General features: G+C 38.5%; 2 protein-coding genes across 2 annotated transcripts; both read left to right on the plus strand.

Moving 5' to 3' along the window:
* Positions 1-1,676: 1,676 nt before the first annotated feature.
* LOC143701595 (uncharacterized) lies at positions 1,677-14,886 on the plus strand. Its single transcript, XM_077195013.1, has 4 exons — positions 1,677-2,181; positions 5,795-6,106; positions 9,181-9,498; positions 9,577-14,886. The coding sequence occupies exons 1-4, from the start codon at positions 1,848-1,850 to the stop codon at positions 10,014-10,016; spliced, it is 1,404 nt and encodes a 467-aa protein (XP_077051128.1). The 5' UTR covers positions 1,677-1,847; the 3' UTR covers positions 10,017-14,886.
* A 1,331-nt stretch (positions 14,887-16,217) lies between these two features.
* On the plus strand, positions 16,218-20,274 carry LOC143701594 (uncharacterized). The gene is made up of 2 exons (XM_077195012.1): positions 16,218-16,372; positions 18,508-20,274. The coding sequence occupies exon 2, from the start codon at positions 18,665-18,667 to the stop codon at positions 20,153-20,155; it is 1,491 nt and encodes a 496-aa protein (XP_077051127.1). The 5' UTR covers positions 16,218-16,372; positions 18,508-18,664; the 3' UTR covers positions 20,156-20,274.
* The last annotated feature ends 2,765 nt before the right edge of the window (positions 20,275-23,039 follow it).

Below are 23,039 nucleotides of genomic sequence, written 5' to 3' on the forward strand. Positions count from 1 at the left end.
TCATAATAGAAAATGACAAATAAATATTGGTTGAAATGTATTTTCAAACGTAGTCGTAGCTTTCAAACGGTATTTTTCTAATGTAATAGCTTACAGCTACCAAGTCGTGTTAAAATAGGCTATGAATATGTTTGTACTCATAAATAACTAGTTTTGTGCTGTCACTTTAAAGACTTGTCAAGAACAGTACAGTTGTGATAAACATCGGACTTTAATCCTTAAATTAAAGTTTAATGGCTGGACACTGCATGAATGCACTTAACCTGCTAACCAAAAAAAAAAAAAAAGAGAGAAGTGGAAAAAGCAAACTGTTTAAAATTTAAACAGTGAGTTTAGAAAATTGCGTGTAGGATCAGTTTTCTCAAAAGCTCACTCTAGATGAAATCATCTGGAAAACCTAACAATATGTAGGTTACAAAATTAATTAATAATTAAATAATGATTATGATCTTGAACAATCAACTATTATCCTGTGTACAGCTGTAGGCTACATTATATCTACAGAAAGAATACCTCAAATTAGCTTTATCGCTTTGCCCCATTATAAGACCAGCAGTTTAGGTAACACTGTTGGTGTGAGTCCTGTCTTCTTCCTCTGCACTCTGCAGTTGGTAGGAACAGGAACCGGGGCTGTGGTATATTTGTGCCCACAGATCTTATATGCGACAAGGGAGCTCTTTTCCTGCCGTTTACAACTTCAAAAACTAATATAAAAGGTTTTACACAAAAGGAAACGAACAACACTTCTTGAAAATGATGAACATTTACATGAGATGAGATGCAGTCATATTAGTAGCCTAATAAACGTTAGTTTGTTTTTGTTTAACATGAAGCGGGTCGCCTCAAGAAGGTAGACAATATTTAGCTTGTGGAAGTAATGAATGAGTGACTTTTACAATGGCTCCAGTAAGCCTAACTGAAAATTTAACAGATTCAGTCATATGCTTTTGTCCAGTGTAAGTCTAGCATCATATTGTACCTTAAAGAAGACATCATGAACTTTTCTATTATCTCAAATGTTTGTGGGCGTGGTCAATATAATAAATAATGACATCATTAATAATATCCATGGATTTATTTTCTCAAAATCATGTTTCTCATGCAATAATATATATTTTTTTAAACCCCACTATAATTATCTTGGAAAAGTATACGCTGGCAGGCAGCTCAATTTCAACGCACCATGCACCACAACATGCGTTTGAATCTGAAATCTACCATGATACTCGCCCAGCTTTCCTCTTAGATCATGCAGCGGCTGTTTTACCGTAATCAAAGTAGAGGAGTGCACCATAAAACGTTTTGTAATAAGTATGCTGGAAAATCGAAATATGATGCACGAAAAAAGTAGTGCATAACTGGATATAATTGGCAATAACTGAGTAGCTATAATCTACTAAACGTTAAATATTTTTTAAATTGATCGGATCATTTATGCTCACCCCTCGACCTCAGTCCAAAACTACAAAACGTCGGATGCACAAACCTACTAAACGGCTTTATCAAACTACTTTTATTGAACGTTGAAACAGTGTTTTGCCACGGTTTGTTTCTGGGTTATGTGCGCAGGACGTTTTCAAATGTGGGGCAAAATGGCGAAGTGGTCGTCTGAGGGAAGATCCTCTAATGGGCTTCTGGACTACTTTGACTCCCTGTGCGACTTCACGGTGTAGATTACGGTACAGCCCACTAAGGGGTGTATACATGTCCACGATGTGTTTCTCGAGAAAGGGGTAACTGTTGTTTTTTTAGGCAGTTGTTCTGGGAGACTGCTGTATATTTAAGTATATTTCGGGGGGTGGGAAGAGGAAGAATGACAGAGGTCTTTCAACGGAGCGGTTGTAAACATGAACGGGTCCCTCTACATTTCGTTTTTCCAAGGTCAGCTGGAGTCCGCACTGGAGCAGGTTGTGCAGCTCGCCGTTCAGGAAATCACCAAGACTGTTGGGGCCACTTTGAATTCAATGCTATTGGAAACAGCAACCAAAGAGCAGGAAAATCAGCGTTTAAGGGCAACCCTCCAGTCTCGGGAGCTAGAATACGGAGGGAACGGCAAAAACAATGCGTCTAAAAGAAAAACAGACTCGAACGATGGAACAAAGCAACACACCCCCAGTCAGAGCTCTGAATGTGGCGATCAGTCTGAAACGCTCAGGCGTGAACAGAAAGGGCGAGCAGTTGGTAAGGTTAAAACTGTCTTTTTATTGAGTAGAAAATAACTAAATGCCTTTTATATATTGTACAATAAAATTTGCTATTGAAGCGCTTATGTTTAGCTACAATGCAAATCTGACTAGATGGCTTGGTACGCAGTGACGAGGTTTATAAAACAAGGGTAAACACCATTTTGAACGGAAGGAGGAAGTCATAATAAACTTGGTCCCTTTTATTCCACCCATGCATTTCAATTCCCTAATTGTGGTTAAACGCCCGTACATTTCAGAAACGTGGCACGAATAACCCAGCTGTTAAATCCAAACCATGCCCTGATGGAAAATCCAGCTTTAGATTTAGCTTTTGTGTAACGTTAGTTGGTTTCTTGCGGGTCGTTAGCTGGTTTACCAGACATCATGTTTCAAAAACCAGCTTAAACCGTTTTCTTGCTGGTCCAAGATGGTCTAGCAGCTTGCACCAAATTATGACCATCTTAGACCAGCTATAAACCAGCAACCCTGATCTAAAAACATCACTAATAGTAAAAGCTGGATTTCAGTCTTATTTGTAAGTCTAACTTATTTATTTTCTTGCTATAGTTCAGATAGCCATTAAGATAAACTCATCCATAGAAGCCGTTTAAGTTAAGGGGCTGTTTTTAAAATCAAATCCTCTGTGGAAGGAAGTGTCCAAGTCTGCAGAATTGTTCTTAGTAGACTGTAGGGAACAACAAGCCATTGTTTTAGACAGAATGTTTTGTCTTTGTTGAGTGGAATCGTATCATTTAAGGAAGTTTTTGATGTCTGGTCTTTGAAATGAATCTTTCTTAGCAGTCCTCAGGCCTGTGTGGGCATGTACACACAGACAGTTTGATGTTTGGAGTGTGGCTGACTTTTTATGACTGCTGCCAATGGCTGGTCTGGGTGATGACGCTTCTGTCGTTGAGCTGCTCGTTAGCGCTGCTTTTCATACTGCGGTGACGGTAGCCATGGGGAGGGTGTCCTTACCTTGCATTTTAGCCAATGGATGTGGTTAGAAGAAGCCACACCTTCCAGACCCTGCGGAGGGTATCCATGGTTGGGGTTTGGGGTGGTGTATCATGAGAGTCTTTGGTAATGCATACGTTTTTTCAACAGTGCCCATTTAATTTCTTTGATATAGATACACCACTAGAGTAGAGTCAAATATTAGATATTTCCATTTACCTTGCATACAGTTCAAAATTGCATTTGAATAGGTAAATCTTTATTTTCAATTGTGGCTTTTTTAAAGTCAACATCAGGGCTCAACAGTAAGCATGACCCACTAACCCGGTGTCAGTGTGAGATCGTTCCAGGACATTTGAAACCACTGCTTTGTTGAAACGTTTTATGCAGACATAATCTGATGTATTTTGTGTTGTTTGTAAAAATTCAAAATCTGCAGACAATGCAAGAATGACTGGCGACAGTTTTGGTAGCATCAGAAAAGGAGTGTTTTAAAATAATACCTTTAATACCTTTTTGTTTGGTCATATTTAATGGTTGGGCCCGAAAAAAATCTTTATTTGTTGAGCCCTGAAAATTAAATCGAAATTGATATTAATGCATTTTTTAATGCTTGTGAATAATTCATTAGTTCTCATTATTCCAAATAAATAAAAGCCTATGAAACTACTTTTTAAATTTTTTTTATTGATGTCACAGAGCGCTCTTTCTTTTCAGGCTGTGTTCACTCTTGGTATGTTTGATTCGAACCCTGGTGCGATTGCTCTGTTAGTGCGGTTCATTTGAATAAGTGTGAACGCTGCCATCTGAACTCTGGTGCGCATCATCAAACAAGTAGACTGAGCTCGCTGAAAAGATGGGTCTCGCTACACTTCCAAACGAACTCTGGTCTGGTTCAAATGAAATATAAATGCAACATGCACCAAAGACATGTTAACGAACCAAAAACAGGACAAGAAACAATACTCACCCCTAACCCTAAGCAGGAATGCTCAATAATTCCTTTCTTTCTCGTCATAGTCACAATGTTGCCCATCACTGTTCGGTACAGGCATCAGAACTGCGTCTCCTTGCAGCAGATCTTCATTTGTGTGTGTAATGGAGGGATTCCTGCCACTGTTCCTTTACACATTTTAAAGGCTCTTCACGAGTTCTCAGCTGGTCCACATACCATCATATGTAGGCTACGCACACACAAGTGCACTTAGCCCAGAACACAGCATTGTTTTGGATGTTTGATAAGTTCTGTTGTGAAATTTACATAATAAAAGCAGACCAATCAGGTTGTAAACGTATCCCTATGCCTTTATTTTCAGCATCTTTAGATTCTATCTTAAAATGCCAATGTGAAGACCAGGACTAAATGTTTTTTTTTGGTCCGGACCAAACGAACCAAGCGAATTGAACTACAAGTGTGAACACACCCTCAGTTTCTCTCCTGTCATATAAGCCCTGTTTATTCCTGGCATTAAGAAGCGTTTTCGTCACTCTGATCACAAGTTGACCATGATAAATACAGGTGTAAACGGGGTCTAAAACAGTTTGAGCTTGTCCACTTTAGACCACTTCCAGAGGTAGTCAAAAACGCATTTGACCGGATTGGTTTCGTAGTGTACATGTGTTCGAACCACAAAAGAGCACCTACTCTCTCCACCTATTGACCTGATGCGTAAACCGTATCGGAAGTGCGCTAGCTAGATGGGATTTAAACTTTGTCGGCTGAAGACCTAATTTTGGTTTGAAGATGAAAAGCATAGCTTACCAAGCACGATGTACCATTCCTGATACTGCAAGCCCTGTTTGCAACTGGTATTACGATGCGTTTTCGTCAGTCCAATCACAAGTGGACAACGCTAAATACAGGTGTAAATGGGGTCTAAAACGTTTTGAGCTTGTCCACTTTCGCCCACTTCCAAATGTAAAGTGATTGAAAGTAGACAAAAGAGACAGATTAAAACACCAAGTGTAAATGGGTGTGTGTATCCCCCGTCTACTTGTGATCCGATTGACCAAAACGCATCTTAATATTAAGTAGCCTATATAAACAGGGCCTATAGACCACTTTGCATGATCCATCCAATTGCCAGAGGATCAAGTCAAGTCATGTACTAGTACATTTCTTTTTCTTGAATATCTGGTTTCATTTTGCAATTCATCATATAACAGAAGTAAACTGGTTTGTGAATGATATTTCATGTTGTCTAGAATGTTGCAGATTTTCATCATTAGTGCAGTATTTTTTTTTTAAAAGGTGCATTTGCAGGCCCCCAAACTGCTGTTGTTATGCCAAATGTTATTATATACCACTCAATCTTATACAGTATAACAGAGATCCCTGCTCCATCTCCATTGAGAGAAACCCTTTGGTAGTGACATTCTTCTTAGATTACTTTAAAATCTTGACAGTGTAATTGAGGCTTTAAATCTGAACTTTTGCTTGCTGAGAGTAAGGAGGGAAGCAAATTGGTGTGATTCTCATAAATGTCAGCCAGCGGTCTTATTTGGTGCAGTTCTCTTCGGTGTGTGGATGGTGCAGAGAGAGATTGGAGGGTTTATTTGCAGTAACTAACTGATTGTGTCATAAGAACCTCACCGTATAGATTTTTTCTAAGTAAATATATCATGATGTCCCCCATTTTGTCTCCATTTTTAAGGTCAGTTAAAATCTGTTATGGAACGAGTGCTGGAATTCGCCATTTGTGAGCTGACCAAAATTGTGGAAGACAGCTTTGATGACCTGCTCTTGGAGTTCACCAATAAGGAGCGGGAAAACCACATACTGAAAGAGCAGCTACAGGAAAAGAACATAGTGGCAACCAGTGACGTGGTTGCTTTGGTACCGGAAGACTTTGAAAATTACTCCGCCTCTCCAAGCAGTTCCAAAGTAGAAAAACAAGAGTCGAAAGGCCTGCAGGACCAATCACCCAAAAAAGGGCGGGGAAAGGATCAAACTGAGCCCACCAATGGTAAAAAGTTCAAAAATACATAATTTATATGAAATAGATATTATAAATGTCTTTAGTGTCCCTTTTAATCAATTTAAAGCATTCTTGCTAATTAAAAGTGTTTTTTTTAACATACAGAAGTGTAAAGTTGGATAGAATTGCTTCATTTTTGTTTGGAACAATGTGGGAAGAATTTAATCCAAATGAATTGTGCCTGCTGATAACATTGTTTATTTGCATGCAAGGTCTGAGTTGTTTAGCTCACGGTTCACTAAAAGAATTATGAAAACCAGATAACTGTACAAATGCAATTTGTTTGGTCCAGTTGAACTGTCTTTCAGATCAGTTCTGAGAGCTAAGTTGCGGAGGATTCAGCAGACTACCCTGACAGTAATACTTTACTGTAACTGAATGTCAATGTAACAGTGTTCCTACATTGTGATTGGATATCAGGCTGGATATGCAGCTGTTTGGCATAATTTTCTTGTGATTTGAGTAATAATAATAGCTCCCACGATCAATAGAAAAATCCACGTATCTTTTAGGTAAAATATGCCCATCGTTCAAAAACAGCAACACACCAAAACTGAATTTCCCGTTATTAACACATTATTTTGGCATGCCTCAGTTTATTGTTCAACAGTGGACAGACCAGAAACAAAAATACTTTGTTTTGCCATCTGTTCTTTGAGTTTCATTCAGAATTCTATTTTTAAGCTCTTATGTAAAAACAAAGCAGACCTGGCCAACAATTCGTCTCCAGAGATTGCTTACTTTAAACATCTTCAGACAGATATCGCCTGTATTGCAGGTAATTAGTAAGTGAATAAGTGCCTGTTTACACCTGGTCACTTCATGTGTTTTTACTGATCAGATAGCTAACTGGTTTATCAAAACGATTCCATTTACACCTGGTGTAACAGTACACAGTACCACAGTACAAATGTGTTTTCGCAAAACGGATCTAAATCAGATCTTCAATTCCCGCGCTACATGCAGATTTAATGGAGTTTACGTCACCGAAAGCAACTTATACGAGCTGCTATTTATTGATCATCAGCTAATTTCAAATTCAAAGACCGCAATAGGAGAGAGTGGCAACAGCACTGGTAAGATCATTTTGTTTCTTTACTTTGAATGAAGATGATTGTGCGTTAAGCGACTTTTTTCACTTTGATTTGCGATAGTTTGCACATTGGCTTGATGAATAGATGCTCAGCTGCTCATCTGCTGTGATCATCATCTAGCGCTGTCATGTCTGGCTATGACATGTCATATAATCCATAACACGTTCTCACGTTTATTTTTTAAGCATTGTTGGGAGGAGTAAAATATACATATGTGGTAGACAGATGCATTTACACTTGTCCAGTTTCGAATGGAATGCGGCCCAGACCTCCTGAAGTGGTTTGAGCGATCGGATTAAAAATCTGTCTCGAATGAGTTTCGGAGGGCATTTACACCAGGGGCCTCATTTATAAAACTGTGCGTAGGATCCTTACTAAAAGTGTACGTGCGCCAGAAAGCTAAAAATGGTGTACGCAAAAAAATATTCAGACTTATAAAACCGTACGTATGCCAGAACCTGCGCAGAATTCACTTTATAAATCCAAGTTAGCGGAGGATTGTGCGCACATGCGTCTCCTCCCCGAAACAACCATATATGAAGCTTACAACGCCTAGTTTTACTATGCATATCCTCATCTGCAAATCATTTGCATATGATTATTCATCCACGTCATAACATGTTTAACGGTACAAGACATTAGGAAAATATGAAATGCGACTGTGCTGTCACATTAGTTACATTAATAAAAACCAGTAGCCTATCCTTGCCTTGTTTTTGAATAAATAAATCAAATAGTGTAAAATACATTTCGGAGAAAGTTTTTCTTAATCTTTTCCACTGGCCAAAGAGTATTTTTAATTGATTTATGTTTTTAATGGAAACAGATAGACCTTGTTGTGCATTATTTGCACAAAACCATTTTCTCAGAAAATTTGTTATTATCATGATAAGCAATTATCTCTTTAGTTAAAATATTAAAACACAGCATGCAAGAGGAAAAGTGTTTGAAAGCATTGCATCTACAACAAATATTTCTATTTATTGAATATAATTTTTTTTGTAACTTCTCAGTAATGATTTTATGTAATTTAAGCGTTTAACTACATTAATCAGAATGGCATATTTAATCTAAATCTTTACAACATAAGTAAAACAAAGTTTAAATCATTGTTTTATTTATTTAAACTGTTATTGTGAACATGAACTGTATTTATGATTAGGACTTATAATGAAGATTTACGGTTTCAGATGCGTTATGCTGTGCGGTCAGTTTCACTAAACAGCCAAACGCGCTCGCTGGCGTGGACATTTAAGAAGGGATGGACGTTTGCTTCATGTGATAGGCTTGGTTTGTGAAATTATATTTATATTATCTTTCTGTATATGTATAATTTTCTTTAGATTTTCTGTCTAAAAGTGACCAAAAAAACATTTAACTCCAGCTCACCATCGGTGTCGCCAAACTGCTCCATCTCCAAAATGTTCGTACGCATGGGTCAGAGTTTGCATGCAGGTGCGCAAATTTTCCCGTCAAGTTTGTTTTTATAAGTCACAACTTGTGCGTCGTAAGTGGCGTACGCCTCTTTTAGGGCCTCTGCGTACGCAATGGTTATAAATGAGGCCCCTGGTCTTTTCATGATCGGATAGCTATCCGATCACAGAAAACGCATGAAGTGGCCAGATGTAAACAGCCGCAGACCTAAGTGCTTGTGCTGAAACATGATTTTGTTTTTCAGTTACTCTAACAATTTAATTCTAACTTGTAATTCTAAGTTGTTGCTTTCAAAGGAAAAGTCACTTTGCGAAATGTCCCATGGATTGAAAAGAGATTTCTACATTATTTACAAATGAAATACAACTGAACTCCTCTAGATCCTTGATTGCTAAATCAGCAAGCAAAATTCATTTGGATTTCCAGTTTAGTCCAGTGTATAACCCTAATAATGAGCTTGTTTTTAGTAAATTAAGCTTAAAAATAAGTAATTGTTCTTCATTTCCTCCTTAATTATAATTTTTCCGTCAACAGAACCAGACAAGCAGACTGTCATTACAGTGGCTCAAGACTGGATGCCCATCCTGGACAAAGTCTTTGGGCAGAAGTGGTGCAGTGACTTCTGGCAAATCAAAGAGGTCACCACCAGTATGGAGGAGCGCACCGAGCTGAGCTCGGGCTCGGTAACTAACATGGACAGCCTAATTAGAGAGACGCTCATGCCGTCTAGCTTGGCCACTCAAAGGAAACTGGAGCTTGAGGTGGGTCAGCCGCCCTGGTTGCAGGTAGATGATATGGAGGTCGTTTCTCTATCCTCAAACACACAAGGCGTTCCTGTCGTCAGCTCCACAGGTAGGTGGCACTGTGCTGATGATCTCGTGCAGTTATAATTTAAAAGCATGTTTCAAGTCGCACTCTTTTTATATACAGGCGACGACTCTCAAATCAGATCCCCGTCTATGTTGCAAAGACTCCTGACGCTTCCATCCCAGCTGCTCGAGGATGACGACGAGTCCATGGATGGTGTTCCCAGTCAAGAAGTGTCCGTGGACCCAGCTGATTCGCAAGTCGGCAAAGGTTCAAAGAGTAACCTGCTGAATAAGAAAAAGGAAGTGAAGGATGAAGACGAGGTGGACAACGAAAATGACGACGAGGCAATGGGCAGGTGTGAGTCCTCGAAGCCCAAAGGTAGGAGGAAATCCCATGCTTGCAAAGAGTGCGGCAGAAAGTTCAGCCGACCGCATCTTCTCAGAGCTCACCGGCAAACGCACGAGGAGACGCTCAACCAGTGCCCACAATGTGGAAAGAGTTTCTCCCAGTATTCAAGGCTTCAGGCTCACTTACGGACGCACACGGACAAAGCAATATAAGAGCGTGTAGATGGAGCAAATTCAGGGGAAATTTACCAAATGGAAAGGGAGGTTTTCAAATGTTTGTTGCTTTTCAGAGAAGAGTCAGACTTTCAAATTCATGTCAAGTAGGGATGCTCCGATCAGGATTTTTTTGCAGCCGATACCGACTACCGATTTCTTATCATTTAAGCTTTATAGAAGTGATATGTACGCTCTCTGTTGACTGTCATTGTTAACATTTTTTTCAGATAAAGTAATACCACAGATGTTGCCTTGGTTATATTATTTACAGTAGTTTGTATTTGTTTTAATTGAGAATCAATTAAGCACAACAAATATTGATTTGAACAATTTGATAGGCCATTTTAGAAACAGCTTACTCAAAACACCATCCATATTAAGATACTTTGGCTTATTAAAGAGCCTACAAGACTTTATAACTGAACATAATTGGAGGCTGTCAGTCAGTGCAGTTACATTATTGCTTCACAAGATGTTGAAATTATTTTAACTTTGAGCGCCACTTTACAAAGCTTAATCGATTACCAAAAGGTCACCTGGGTTACTCTGAAGCTGATGTTTCTCTTCAGTGCATTGAACAGAGTTGACGCCAGTCATGGGAAATCCCTTTAAAAGGTTGAAAGGATACTACGAACAAAGATATCGCTTTAATCGAATATATGATTTGACCTGAAGAAGGACAAATCTTCAGTGTGTGTGTGTGTGTGTACACGTGTTTGGAGGAGCTGCCTGAGCCCTGCCTCAGACACCGAGAGCAGACGACAGAGGCAGCGAAATCAGGTTCGTTATAGACCTTATTCACAGCAGCATCATCTGTTCCTACACGTGATATTTCTTTAGAACAGGACAGCAGGTGACTGGCGCTCTAAAGTTTGACGTCATCTTGTTCTTTACGTCATCAAATTGGGATCGGTTTGTGAGATCGGATCTGCGGCCGATCTATCGGAGCATCCCTAGTTTCAAGAACTGAAGGAAGTACAAAAAACGCGTAGACTTTTTTGCTAGTTGAAAGGTACTCGGACATAAAAGGATTTGTCATCTGACATGATTTAAAATGTTTTTTTCCCCTTCATTTTGGTTCCCTAATTTGGGGGGAAATTGTAAGGAACAAATACCAGTAACAAGCTGTGTACACGGTGTAAATATCAGAGTAGGGCTATATTGACATCACCATAAGGATTGAAGAATTTCCTTTTTCCATTTGGTGTAATCTTGTCATAATAGATCTCAAAAGATCTTAAAACTTTGTAAATATTTCATGTGTTACATAAAACTATCATGGAAAAGGAAAGGAGAGCAGTTGATGGATACCTTGCAGCATGGTCTTTTTTTTAACAAACTTTTTAAATGTGTAAAAATGAACAAGAGATAGTGTAATGCGTCTCCTGCGATTAAATCGACCATCTTTTCCTTACTGACTTATTACTCAACATGAAATACCTCTTATGTTCAGATGTAATACTGGATTTTTTATATAATTAAGGTTTTGACTTGTATGTCCGATTCTAAATTTTTTATTTAACCTTTCACCATGGATAGAGGAGAGCTTACAATTTCCGACTTGAAGTTGCACAATTGTCATCATTGCATGACTTACACAACCAAGAAGCGGTCTTCAAGAGGCAATGAGTCTAAGGATGAAGTTGGTGTTAGGACAAGAAAAGTACTTTGAAATGGTTATTGGAAAGAAGTTCCTAGCCCTTCATATTCTTGTTTCAGTGACTATAAGCGGATTTGACTTTCCCAGTATCCTCAACTAGAGTAGCGTCTTCCTGTTCTGATTGTGCTGTAGTGTTTGCATGGCTCTACATCTTGATCTTTGAGAAAGGCTCAGTTGCTGGTTGTGATATTTGGTTTTCCCAGCATCGGTGGCATATATCTAAATATGGAGTCTTCCTTATAGAAGCTGTTATCTACAGTTTTCAGAGAGGCAGACGAACCCTGCACTTACAATTTATGCCCTAAATCGAAGGGAACGCTTACAGCGAAGTCCTACTTGTTACGAACATTCCCTGAAGATTTACAATATCATCTTTGTCGGTAATAAGCATGATGGGAAAAAAAGTACAAGGTGTTACTGTTACTTCTTGGATCAATACCTCATCGATGGGACCATATACTTTGGGATTTCTGCAATATCAGGAGTTAAGGTCCTGTTCAAAAGAAACGTTTACAAATGGAACGGGACTTGCTGATGGCATACTTATTATTTGATTGTGGATTTAAAAATGTGGCTTATTTTGTTTAATGCTACCTAATATCTCTCTGTAGGAAGGTACCAAGAACTTGCACCCAAAGATTACAATGAAGGGAACCTTATTTGAACATGCATGCTCTTAAAAGATTGTAATTTTTGTGTTTTGTTTTTTTCCATTATGAACCTATAAGGCCCTGTCCCAAATGGCGCATTGTGCACTTGTAGCCTTGTGAACTTGCAATGGCTGCTGCATGCACATGTCAGTTTAGTCCACATTACGGCACAAAAGTGCGGACTTGGAGGAAGATTGCAAGGGCTTAGGGTTCCATTTGGGACAGGGTCTAAGCTTATTTTCAGGTTTATAAAGTATCTTAAGGTGTGTTACACTTGGCATGTTTGGTTCGGTAAAAACGAACCCTGGTGCGATTGCTCTGTTACTGCGGTTCATTTGAATAAGTGTGAACGCTGCCATCTGAACTCTGGTGTGCCTCAACGAAGCGGAGCGAGACCGCTGAAAACATGGGTCTCGCTCCACTTCTAAAGGAACTCTGGTGCTGTTCAAATGAAATATGAACGCAACATGGACCAAAGAGACCAGGGGAACGCTTAGTGGACTAGGAGTAAATGTGTTTTTTGGTCCGAACCAAGCTACAAGTGTCAACACACCCTTAACTTCATTAGTAGACTATAATGAAGTACATCATCTGTTGCTAGTGCCTAGATTTAACCGTTCAATAAGCTGATTAATTCATTGTTTAGCACCATGTCTTTGATAAGAACTTACCAGAACTCCTCCTGTCTCGTGCTTAGTGCTTTCATCTGAACAGTCAACTATAGATATTGAAGTAGTTCTCTTTATCCACGTTAATGCTAGTCAGATCTGACTTCTGTGTAATTAAGATTGTTAAAAAAAAAAAACTGTTTGTTCCATCGATGCAGAGAACAATACTGGAAAGGGATAGTTCACCCAAAAATTAAATTACTCTGAGCTTTCTCAAAATATCTTCTTTAATGTTCCACACAAGAAAGTAAGTCATACAGGGTTGGAACAACATGAGGGTGAGTAAATTATTACAGATTTTACGTTTTTGGGTCAATTATAGTTGATTGATCCAAATGACTGAACAGGGTCTGGTGATATTGTTATATTTCCATTTGTTCTGGGTTACAATCAAACATTTAAATTAATATTGAAGGACTAGAATTTTGCATTTAATTGAATGCAGTGAAATGGCCCAATGTACGCCCATCTATTTATCACCATGAATTAAAGAAACTGCGCATGTAAAATCTCTTTGGGGTGCAGCTGTTTATTCTGATAGTAATGGTGAATGTGTAATGCAGTCTCATGTAAAAAAAAGAAAAGAAAAGACATTGCAACTGTGTGGTATGTAGTGCCTAAAATTGTTTGTGTGTGCGTGTATGCAGTTTGCAGTCACTGACTTTCCATGAAGTTGATCATGATGATAATAACTCGATTGACCAGCATTGATATCCTGTAAGAATGCTTTTACCTGTTCATTTTTGTACCCTTTTTTATGAAGCAAAATCAACAGTAACCGAATGCCAAACAGTCAGAAAAATTAGTTTTAAGAGCTTTGCATTCATTCATTCTCCCAGAGAACTGCATTATTCTTACAAACTACTTGAGCATTTTGATGTTTTGTTTTATGTTTTGCATGATGACTCCTTTTATCTGTTTTTATTAAGAACCTGTATTGCATTGTATTGAAAAGAACTCTTCTTCAGACCAATTGGATCAACTCTTTTCCATGGATCATGTTTAGTAGTTTTCTGTTGTGTTAGAGTAGCTCTGAATGGATTATAGAGGATCCGCATTTGACCAATAAATGCCAAGTATTACGTTTGTACCATTAACTTTTCCTTAATTTTTTTACTCCGGTATATATTTTGCACTGTTATTCCACACATCCATACCTCAGTTTTGTTGGTAGTCTGAAAGCTTTTTCATTGGAATCAGATTGTTTGTTTGCTCAGTTCATTACTTCAGGATCTTTTCTCTAAATGCTCATATAGTTGCATGGTGAAAATAGACAATTACTAGTGCTCCGTTAAATTTTAATTCACGCCTTAGCGTTTACAATTAGTAATAATTTTGTTGAAATAAACATCTCTAAATTGGGGGGGGGGAGTGTTAGGGTGATTAATGAAAACTCTACTGAATTCATATTTGTTACACTGTAAAAAATATGATCAATAAGTTATGAGAATGTATGTTTTTTGACAACTCATTTTTTAAGTCAGTTTAATGTAATTTAAGTTGAAATTACTTAAACATCCAAGTTGATTGTACGTTAAAAATTTAACGCAATTACAGTTTCTTTACAGTGTAATTTGCAGGAAATCATTGTTATGATCCAGGTAATTATGAACCACATACACAGAAAATCAATACTAAATCTAATTCTTTTCAATGTTGCACAAAATTTGGTCAATGATCAGAAATTGTTACAATATGGAAGTTGGGTATATTAGTTTTTGGTTGAATGATTTTGTTTTACATCTTAAGAATGCCTGTTGTAACCAGATTTTACCTAGAAAAAAAAGAAGATTTCTTTTCTATCACTGAAATATCTTTTACTGTGACTTGAAGTAGTTGTACATTTGAATTATGGCAATACATTAAAAGGTGGAAAATTGCATCCATTACATCCTTTGTCATTTTTCATTCTGAGTCTTGAATTGTATCTTGTATCATCCATAAAATCTGCTTCCTTCATACAGTGCATTTTTGAGTTGGGTGAGTTTCTAAACTCTATGGACTACAGCTGAGATCATGAGAGATGAATGTTTTTCCGAAGCCTGGATCCACAGATGGGCAAAAGACAACCAAATAAATATCCCTAAGGGTGTTTTTAGCTTTATAATAAATTCTAAAGTCCTCCAGCTAGATGCAATTTGAAAAAGCCTTCCTGTTTGATGCTATTGTGATGTACGAAGTAGTAACAGATGTGTGATGCTTGCAATTTGATTCATATCAGTTGTGGAAATTGCTGCATAATGCAAAGTAAACCTTCACAGCATTGTTTCTTAGAGCAAGTGACACAGATATCCAATTGTTCTTTTCAAGAAAGAACTTACAGGATGAATATATAAAGTTTTCTTCACACATTTGTGAATGATAACGCTTGAATTGAATGAGATTGACAATTTCTTTGTACAGAAGTCATTCAGTGGTAAAGTGAGACATTGATTATCATATTATAGCCTACATAAATTTGAACAAGGTTCTTAACCTGCAAAAAAGGTGGGTAACAAATGTGAGAATATTCCCATTTGTTACCCACCATTTTGCAGGTTAAGAACCTTGTTTGGCAAATGCAATATTTAATTTATTGCATTTTTCATTTGTTTTGGCTTTGTAAAACATCCACAACACCTCTCATACATTTTATTTGCTGCATTTTTACCATTTACTTTTAATATTTTGTATACAGCAATTTGTATTTTGTGCATGAAAGCGTTTATATTATAGGCATGTTATGCATAAAAGACAAAAATAATAGGATCAAATTATATTTTATTTATTACTAATGGCCCACTTGTCATGTGCAATGTAATGCAGGTCTCAATTTACACATCATTGCTTGATTAATAACCATGCAATATCTATCCACTTCATAACAACTCTGGAGTGTCAGGGCATGTGATGCTCCTCTCTAGCACTCAGCTTTTGTCATGAGTAACTGCTGATGTGTGTTCCTTCAGATGATGCATGATGATAGCACTTAATGAGCAAGAGTATGAAAAACCACATCTGGTTGCACAAAACACTATTTGCTTAGTACGTGCAGATGTTCATTTAATTCCCTCGACCGTGCGTCCTTTGATAATACGCACGAAAACGAGCATTTGTCGGAAGTAAACAAAGTAGCTGCTTAGAAAACGGTACTGCTGCGCGCGCATTTACATTTTTACGACGGAAGTACAACGGCTGAAACGGAGGAAAGCGACAACTAGAGTGAAAACGAAGCGGAATTAGTCAATGAGAGGGAGGAGAGAGGGGGAAAGAAGGAGTGTGTGCGACAGGGAGGCTGCTGGACGCTGGGGCCGAGGTGGACGTGGCGGGTCCGGCAGGGGTTTGGTGTGGGTTCCGCTTCGGCGCGTTGACGGCCGAAAAAAAAGCAATGAACAGGTAAAACATCGCCGAGGCGTCCTCACGAGCGTTTTTATTCGCGTTCTCCTGTCTTCATCTTTTTTTCCCTCCTCCTGTCTCCTGATAGGTAGTGATGAGAGTGTGCATGTACCGCGCAAGTCATGCAACTCACCACATACGCTCTTCTATCGCAGCGAGCGTTTTGCATTGTTATGCAAAGGTGAACGAATCGACGTTTGCTTTCGAAAGTTGCAGCTGGCTCAACTTTCCCTCAGCGGATCGTTCAGTTGGCTGATGCAGCGACGTTCAGCTACAAACAAGATGGCCACTGGCTCGCGCATGCTGAAGCTGTGGCATTTTCACCCTCCTGTCTTTGTACGTTCTTCATCACCACCGCTGGAATCACCGAAACGCGCCCTGCATGCCGATATACCCGCTATTTGCTACCCGTTCTGTGCTTGTATAACACGTTCGCCGTTACCAGGCGTCGTGGATTAAACTGTTCTCTTGCTGAAAAAAAATTGCACAAGATTTATTGTGTGCAAAAACGCCGCCAGATTCAAGAAAGGCAGCAGAAAAGTGCATGATGCGTGGCGAACTAGCGAAGCTATGTTACCTTGACTAGTTGCTCAGTGATTCTCGGTAAAAATCAACGAGCCTTTTTTGCGCATTTTTACAAAGTAGGCCTACATCGACATAAAGTTTTCTTATCTTTTTTTTTTCTGTCTTCCTATTTTCGCCGGCCCAAAACGTGTACTCCTAGACAATCGGCACACACAATTACACAAATGACGCGACGACGTTGTAATTATACACTTATAAGCTTGAGTCTCCCTCTTTTGTTTTGTTCCCTCGTAAATTTGCTTGGTATTTATATTTTGTGTAACTATTTCATAAAAAATTCTAATGTAAACATCTGGTTGTAATGATTCTCCAATGTGTCAGATTGACTTTGACATCTTGATGTGATGTGTCATTTAACAGGTTCATGTTTTCATTCATAGCTGATGCTATAAGCATTTATTAGTGTAGCCTACTGCAGAACCAAAATATACCAAAGGTGTCAACTAATTTTGAGTTTCGCATAAGCAGGTTTGTCACATGCATTCAAGAAACAGCCATTTTGAAATGACATTTGAAGTATGTACATAATATCAAATCAAGTGAATTGGTGTTTGATCTAGCATTACTTTTTAAACTTTTGACCTTAGTGTAGATACAATTTTGACAGCCAAAGTCTTGCACATGGTCCTTTCAAGTCGTGTCAGAATAATTGCATTTGTGTGTTCAGTTCAAATAAATGCCAGCATATAGAAATTACCAGTGGAAAACTGAACATCATAACTGAATCAAATCAATAATGGAAGAAGCAAATGGCTTGAAGTCATAAGATGTAATTGTGAATTGTACATTGTTCTTTGTACAATATAGTTATAAATGTTCTTCATTGTTTATGAATTGCAATAAAGCTAGTCAGTTACCAGGTCTGTGATGAAACTTGTGTGAATAAACTATATTTCCCATCATTCTCCATTGCAAATAAATAGATAGATAGGTAGATAGATAAAGCATCAAGTACACACCTAATGTGCATAATTTTCTCTTCATTATTTTTTATTAGTGCTATAAAAGCTTCATTTATGTTTGTTGGGAAATAAAAAAGATCACAATATGAAATTGTCCACCAAGTCACAACTTAACTCAATCTTTATTTATAAAGCATATTCAAAACTACCAAGGTAGGCCAAAGTGGTTTACAGAAAAGAAAAGAAAAACACATAAAACATTTCATAGAAAGACCATACTTAAAACAACTTTTCTAAATCATAATGCCCAAAATGACAAATAAGTCCGAAGTCTGATTTAAATCTTAAATGGAAAACTATTCCACAGAAAGAACACCAACTGTTGCTAGGCATGTGTTGGTTCTCCTCCGTCATTGGTAATGCGTTTTGCACTGGTACATAATTTTCCTGTGGAACACACCACCAAAAAATTATTTGATGTTGACATGGGCTCAAAAGTACTTTAACAACAGGATATGGAATTTTGGTACCATTGTGCAAAATATTTTGTGAAGTTATTATGATTTTTATACTAATAAAGGGACATTCAAATGCGGTTTAAATGCTGTACATTTAATGTTTTTCTTTGTTTGTTTCCTCTCCATCCAGGAGCCAGGGGACTCACGGTTGTTCCTAACCCAGTTCAGAGGTTGCCTTTGCAGCAGTGACAATCCCCGCTCAGGAATCCCGCTTTTATCTCTGTGAAAGTAAGGTATATTACTCATAACGGAAGCTTCGATCAGACGGTGGACTAGCTTCCACCAGGATGGCTGAGTTGGAGACAGAATGCATCAGTTTAAGACTAAATAATTTGGTGTCGGAATGCGACTCTCCGCCACTTGACTCTTTGCGAGCGGAGTGCGTCACGCCGACCTTAACCATGCTCTCGTCAGAATGTAGCACGCCTACGCTCAGCTCGCTGGCGTCCGAGATCGTGGAGCCTATGGCTATGCTGCCGTGCATCAAAAGCGAGCCCGACCTCGACCCCATCAGCACGGTGGACCTCTCGGTGATTCAGCCCCTGTGCACGGCAGAGCTGGGCTCAGAGCAGATCAAGATGGAGATCAGCGGCCTCGACTACATCAAATCGGAGCACCACAGCGACCTCCATTCCTTCCACAGCACGGAGCTGGACTCCTACAAGTCACACTATGAACCCAGCCTGGTGTTCGACTACATCACCCACGTCTCGGACAGCCTGGAATACATCAAGTCGGAGCAGCATTCGGACCTGCATAGCTACTACGCCAGCGAGCTCGGTGCCATCAAGACCGAGTACGAACCCAACCTCATGTCCAGCCACATCAAAACCGAGATGAACGGCCTGGAGTCCATCCACATGGCGGAGCTGCGCACCGAGCTCAACAAGCTCAGGCCCGAGACCGTCATCGACGGCATGGGGAAAATGGACTCTGATTTCCCCTCTGGAAACCTTTACGAACTGACGTCCGTCCAGGCCAACAAAGCGCCTGCTGCGCACAACCAAACCAGCACAAAAGGCCACGGGCCACGCAAACCTCGCAACCTCACTGGTGAGAAGCCGTTCTCTTGCACTCAGTGCGGGAAGAGCTTCAGCACCCTGGGTAACCTGAAGACTCACCAACGCATCCACACGGGCGAGAGGCCTTACACTTGCTCCCAATGTGGGAAGAGCTTCGGGCAGGCCGGTAACTTGAAAAGGCACCAGCTCATCCACACGGGGCAAAAACCTTACACCTGCGCACACTGCCCGAAGGGTTTCACCAAAGCGGACGACCTCCGCTCGCACCAGCGGCTGCACACGGGCGAGAAGCCGTTCACTTGCGCCGAGTGCGGAAAGTGCTTCAGTCAAACGAAGGAACTCAAAGCCCACCAGTTGAGCCACACGGGAGAGCGGCCCTTCTGCTGTTCGCTGTGCGGCAAGAGCTTCACTAAAGAGACGAGTTACCGGAATCACCAGCAAATCCACACGGGCCAGAAGCCGTACAGTTGCGCCCAGTGTGGCAAATCTTTCAGCAATTCAGGGGTCCTCAAAACACACGAGAAGATTCACTCCGGGGAAAAACCGTTCGGCTGCACCCAGTGCGGCAAAAGTTTTGGTCGCTTGGGACATCTTAAAGCACACCAGCAAATTCACTCGGGCGAACGGCCGTACACCTGTCAACACTGCGGGAAGAATTTCAGCCAATCAGGTCATCTCAAAGCACACGAGCAGATTCACAAAAGAGAACGGCCAGATCTTAGCAGTGGCAGCAGTCTCAGTAACGATAGTAGCTGAAATAAAACCTCATTACATCTCAAAAAGTATTACTCTTTTTATTCTTTTCTTTTTTTTTCTTTTTTTTATTATTATTGCTTTTCACTTCTTATTTTAGTTTCTTTTTAAAAAAAATAAAAGCTACAATATATATAAATATATTATAAAATATATATGTTTCATTATGTTTTCATACCTTACATCTCTTCTTTTCTTAATATCTTCTTTTGGTTACAGTCGTGACTGATTTTCTCTTATGAAAGTGTCTATGTTTGGGATCGGTGAGCTTACAGAGAGTCTTTGTATCTTGTCTGATCTGTGTCGTAGTGAGTGCCATTCTAGTTCCTTTCCTCCAGTAAAATACTCCGTGTACACGTTTAATTGATAATATGTAATTCCTAAACCATGTACTGGAATGAATTATTAAAGAAACTAATGTTAAAAAAACGAAAACATCTGCTGTTATTTTTGAAACTGAGTTTGAATAGGTTTCTCACCTCCCTTTATTTACAGCAATGGTTGATAAATGCAAATGCAAAATGGTTGGTACAATTTTTATGTACTTGTGCATCTAATGACAAAATAGAAGGAAGATGGAAATTTAAGGCTCGCCTACTTGATTGTTTGAGTGTGGCTATTTTGGGATTTATTGAAAATATCATCTGTAACTCTTGCACCCAACTGTTAAAATTGCATCAATGAAACCATGACAAACAAATTCTGCACCTGTAGGTTTTGGTCTACTTCCAGTCCAGTAAAAGCTGGATTTAATGTAAAAGATGAATGTAAATGGTTGAAGAACAAATTCTTAGAAACTAGACTTTCTTAAACTCTTATTTTTTGTTTCTTATTAGTGCCCAGTTGCTGTTTAAATATTTTGTGATTTTTATAATTACATGGCGTTCTTATGAGTCATAAAGTGTTGACGGAGCTCAAACTCTGGGATTTCTTAAACAGAGGGGTTTGTTAGAGAGAAACAGGGAGTGCACATATGTTTTCAATCAAATTTGGTTTTAAAAATAGTTCATCAGCAAAGTAAAGTTTAGCCCTGAAAAAGTCCAGTTCTGAACTGTGGACTTATTTACATCAGATGTATTTCAGACCGAGAAATCGGTGATCTGGATTTTGGGGTAAATAAAAGCAGACATTATGCAATTGAGCATTCATCCCGGAAGTTAAAAAATGTAATCTCTCTCTCTCTCTCTCTCTCTCTCTCTCTCTCTCTCTCTCTCTCTCTCTCTCTCTCTCTCTCTCTCTCCACATGCTTCATCTCTAGCGCTAATGATATTCGCAAGTCCTGTGAGAATCACTGAACTTGGTTTGTTTGACTCCAAATAGTTATGGGTGTTTATCACCTAATTGGTGTCCCAATAGTCTCATCATTCACAAGGGAGCCCGTCTAAAGTAGGCTAAAGTAAACTTAGCATGAACTGAAAAGATTTGGATGTTTTTCTTCCAGCTGTGTGTGGGTTAAAATGACACATTATGGCAACAAGGATAAAAATCAACATATGGTTATTTTTTATTTTACAGGCAGTTTTATTGTCTGTGCATGGCTGGAGCTGCATTATAATGTTAAATGATTTAAAAGTAAAAGTAGTTGCCAGTAGGTTTATTTTTAAGGATGTGGACTGATAACACACAAAAACATAAAGGCTTAATTCCCTGCTGTTCCTGGGCAATTATCCATTCAGTTAGTGAACTAAATGTATATTTAAGGAGTTGTTGTACTAACCACAATGACTTGAAGCTGTGTTTTGCCTAGCATGGTCTTCTGAGTCAGATCTGTATTCTTGCTGCTGGCTGATTTTTTCTATTGATATATTTTGCAACATTGGATACCACAAAGGATACAAAGATGGCAAGTGCTGGGTATTAACTGATTACATGTAATCTATATTATGTAATCAGATTCCAAAAAATAGGTACTAGTATTAGATTACATTACGTTTTAAAATACTCTTATCAGACAGTAACTTTTATATTGATTACTTGATGTTATTATCACAATGAATTATTATTCATAATTTGTTGATTCTCCCTACTACTACTCTTAAATGTTCCTTTGTTAAACTGCTTGGTTACGTTCAGAAGGTCTTCCAGGTTTGTGGAATTGCACACAAAGACCGGACTCTAGTCATGAGCCTGAAATCACTGAAAACTGAGACTCGCAGCATTTGATCACTGGATTTACACGAATCATTTCACTATTAAGAAGTGTTTTCTCAACATTGCATTTCTAATCAGTTAGTCGTTTAACCACATATTACTGTCTCTGGAAGGCTTTTGTTTTGCAAACACATTAAAATGTACAAATTCATGTAATTTCATATGCAGTAATTCCAGAATTTTTTTTTTCTTTGTCACCTGAACCTCTTTGAACTAATATATTAACTTTAAGCACCACCTGAGATTTTAAGTTAATAAGCTGGTCAATAATAAAATTAGGTCACTAATAATAATAATAACATTTAGTTCACGGTGTTCTGATGTCAGTAATGTTTACATGTAGGTAAACAAATTTAAAAAAAAATAAAATCTTTTTTAGTAAGTGTTTTATTTAGATTTTTTTTTTTAATTTTACAATTATTTGTATTCTTCATATTTATGATTTAATTACTTAATAGCTTTTCATTAAACTCCTGCAGTCCCTTCACGAACCCTAGTCTCGAAAACCCTGACAATGTAATATTTAATGCACTTCATATTGTTGATAAAGAATGGAAAATATTTTCTTTCTATTTGTATTTTTATATTATTATGGTACAAGATTATCCAATTGAAATTAATGTGATAAACGATTTAGGTCAAAAGAAATCAAAACGTAGTCTTTTTTAAAAGATTATATTACCTTAAATGTGTAATGTAACTGATTACGTTACTAACCGACTGACTTTGTAAATAA

This window comes from Siphateles boraxobius, unplaced genomic scaffold (genome assembly GCF_051911475.1).
Source record: "Siphateles boraxobius isolate OS27281-9 unplaced genomic scaffold, OSU_SipBor_1 33, whole genome shotgun sequence".
Taxonomy (NCBI): domain Eukaryota; kingdom Metazoa; phylum Chordata; class Actinopteri; order Cypriniformes; family Leuciscidae; genus Siphateles; species Siphateles boraxobius.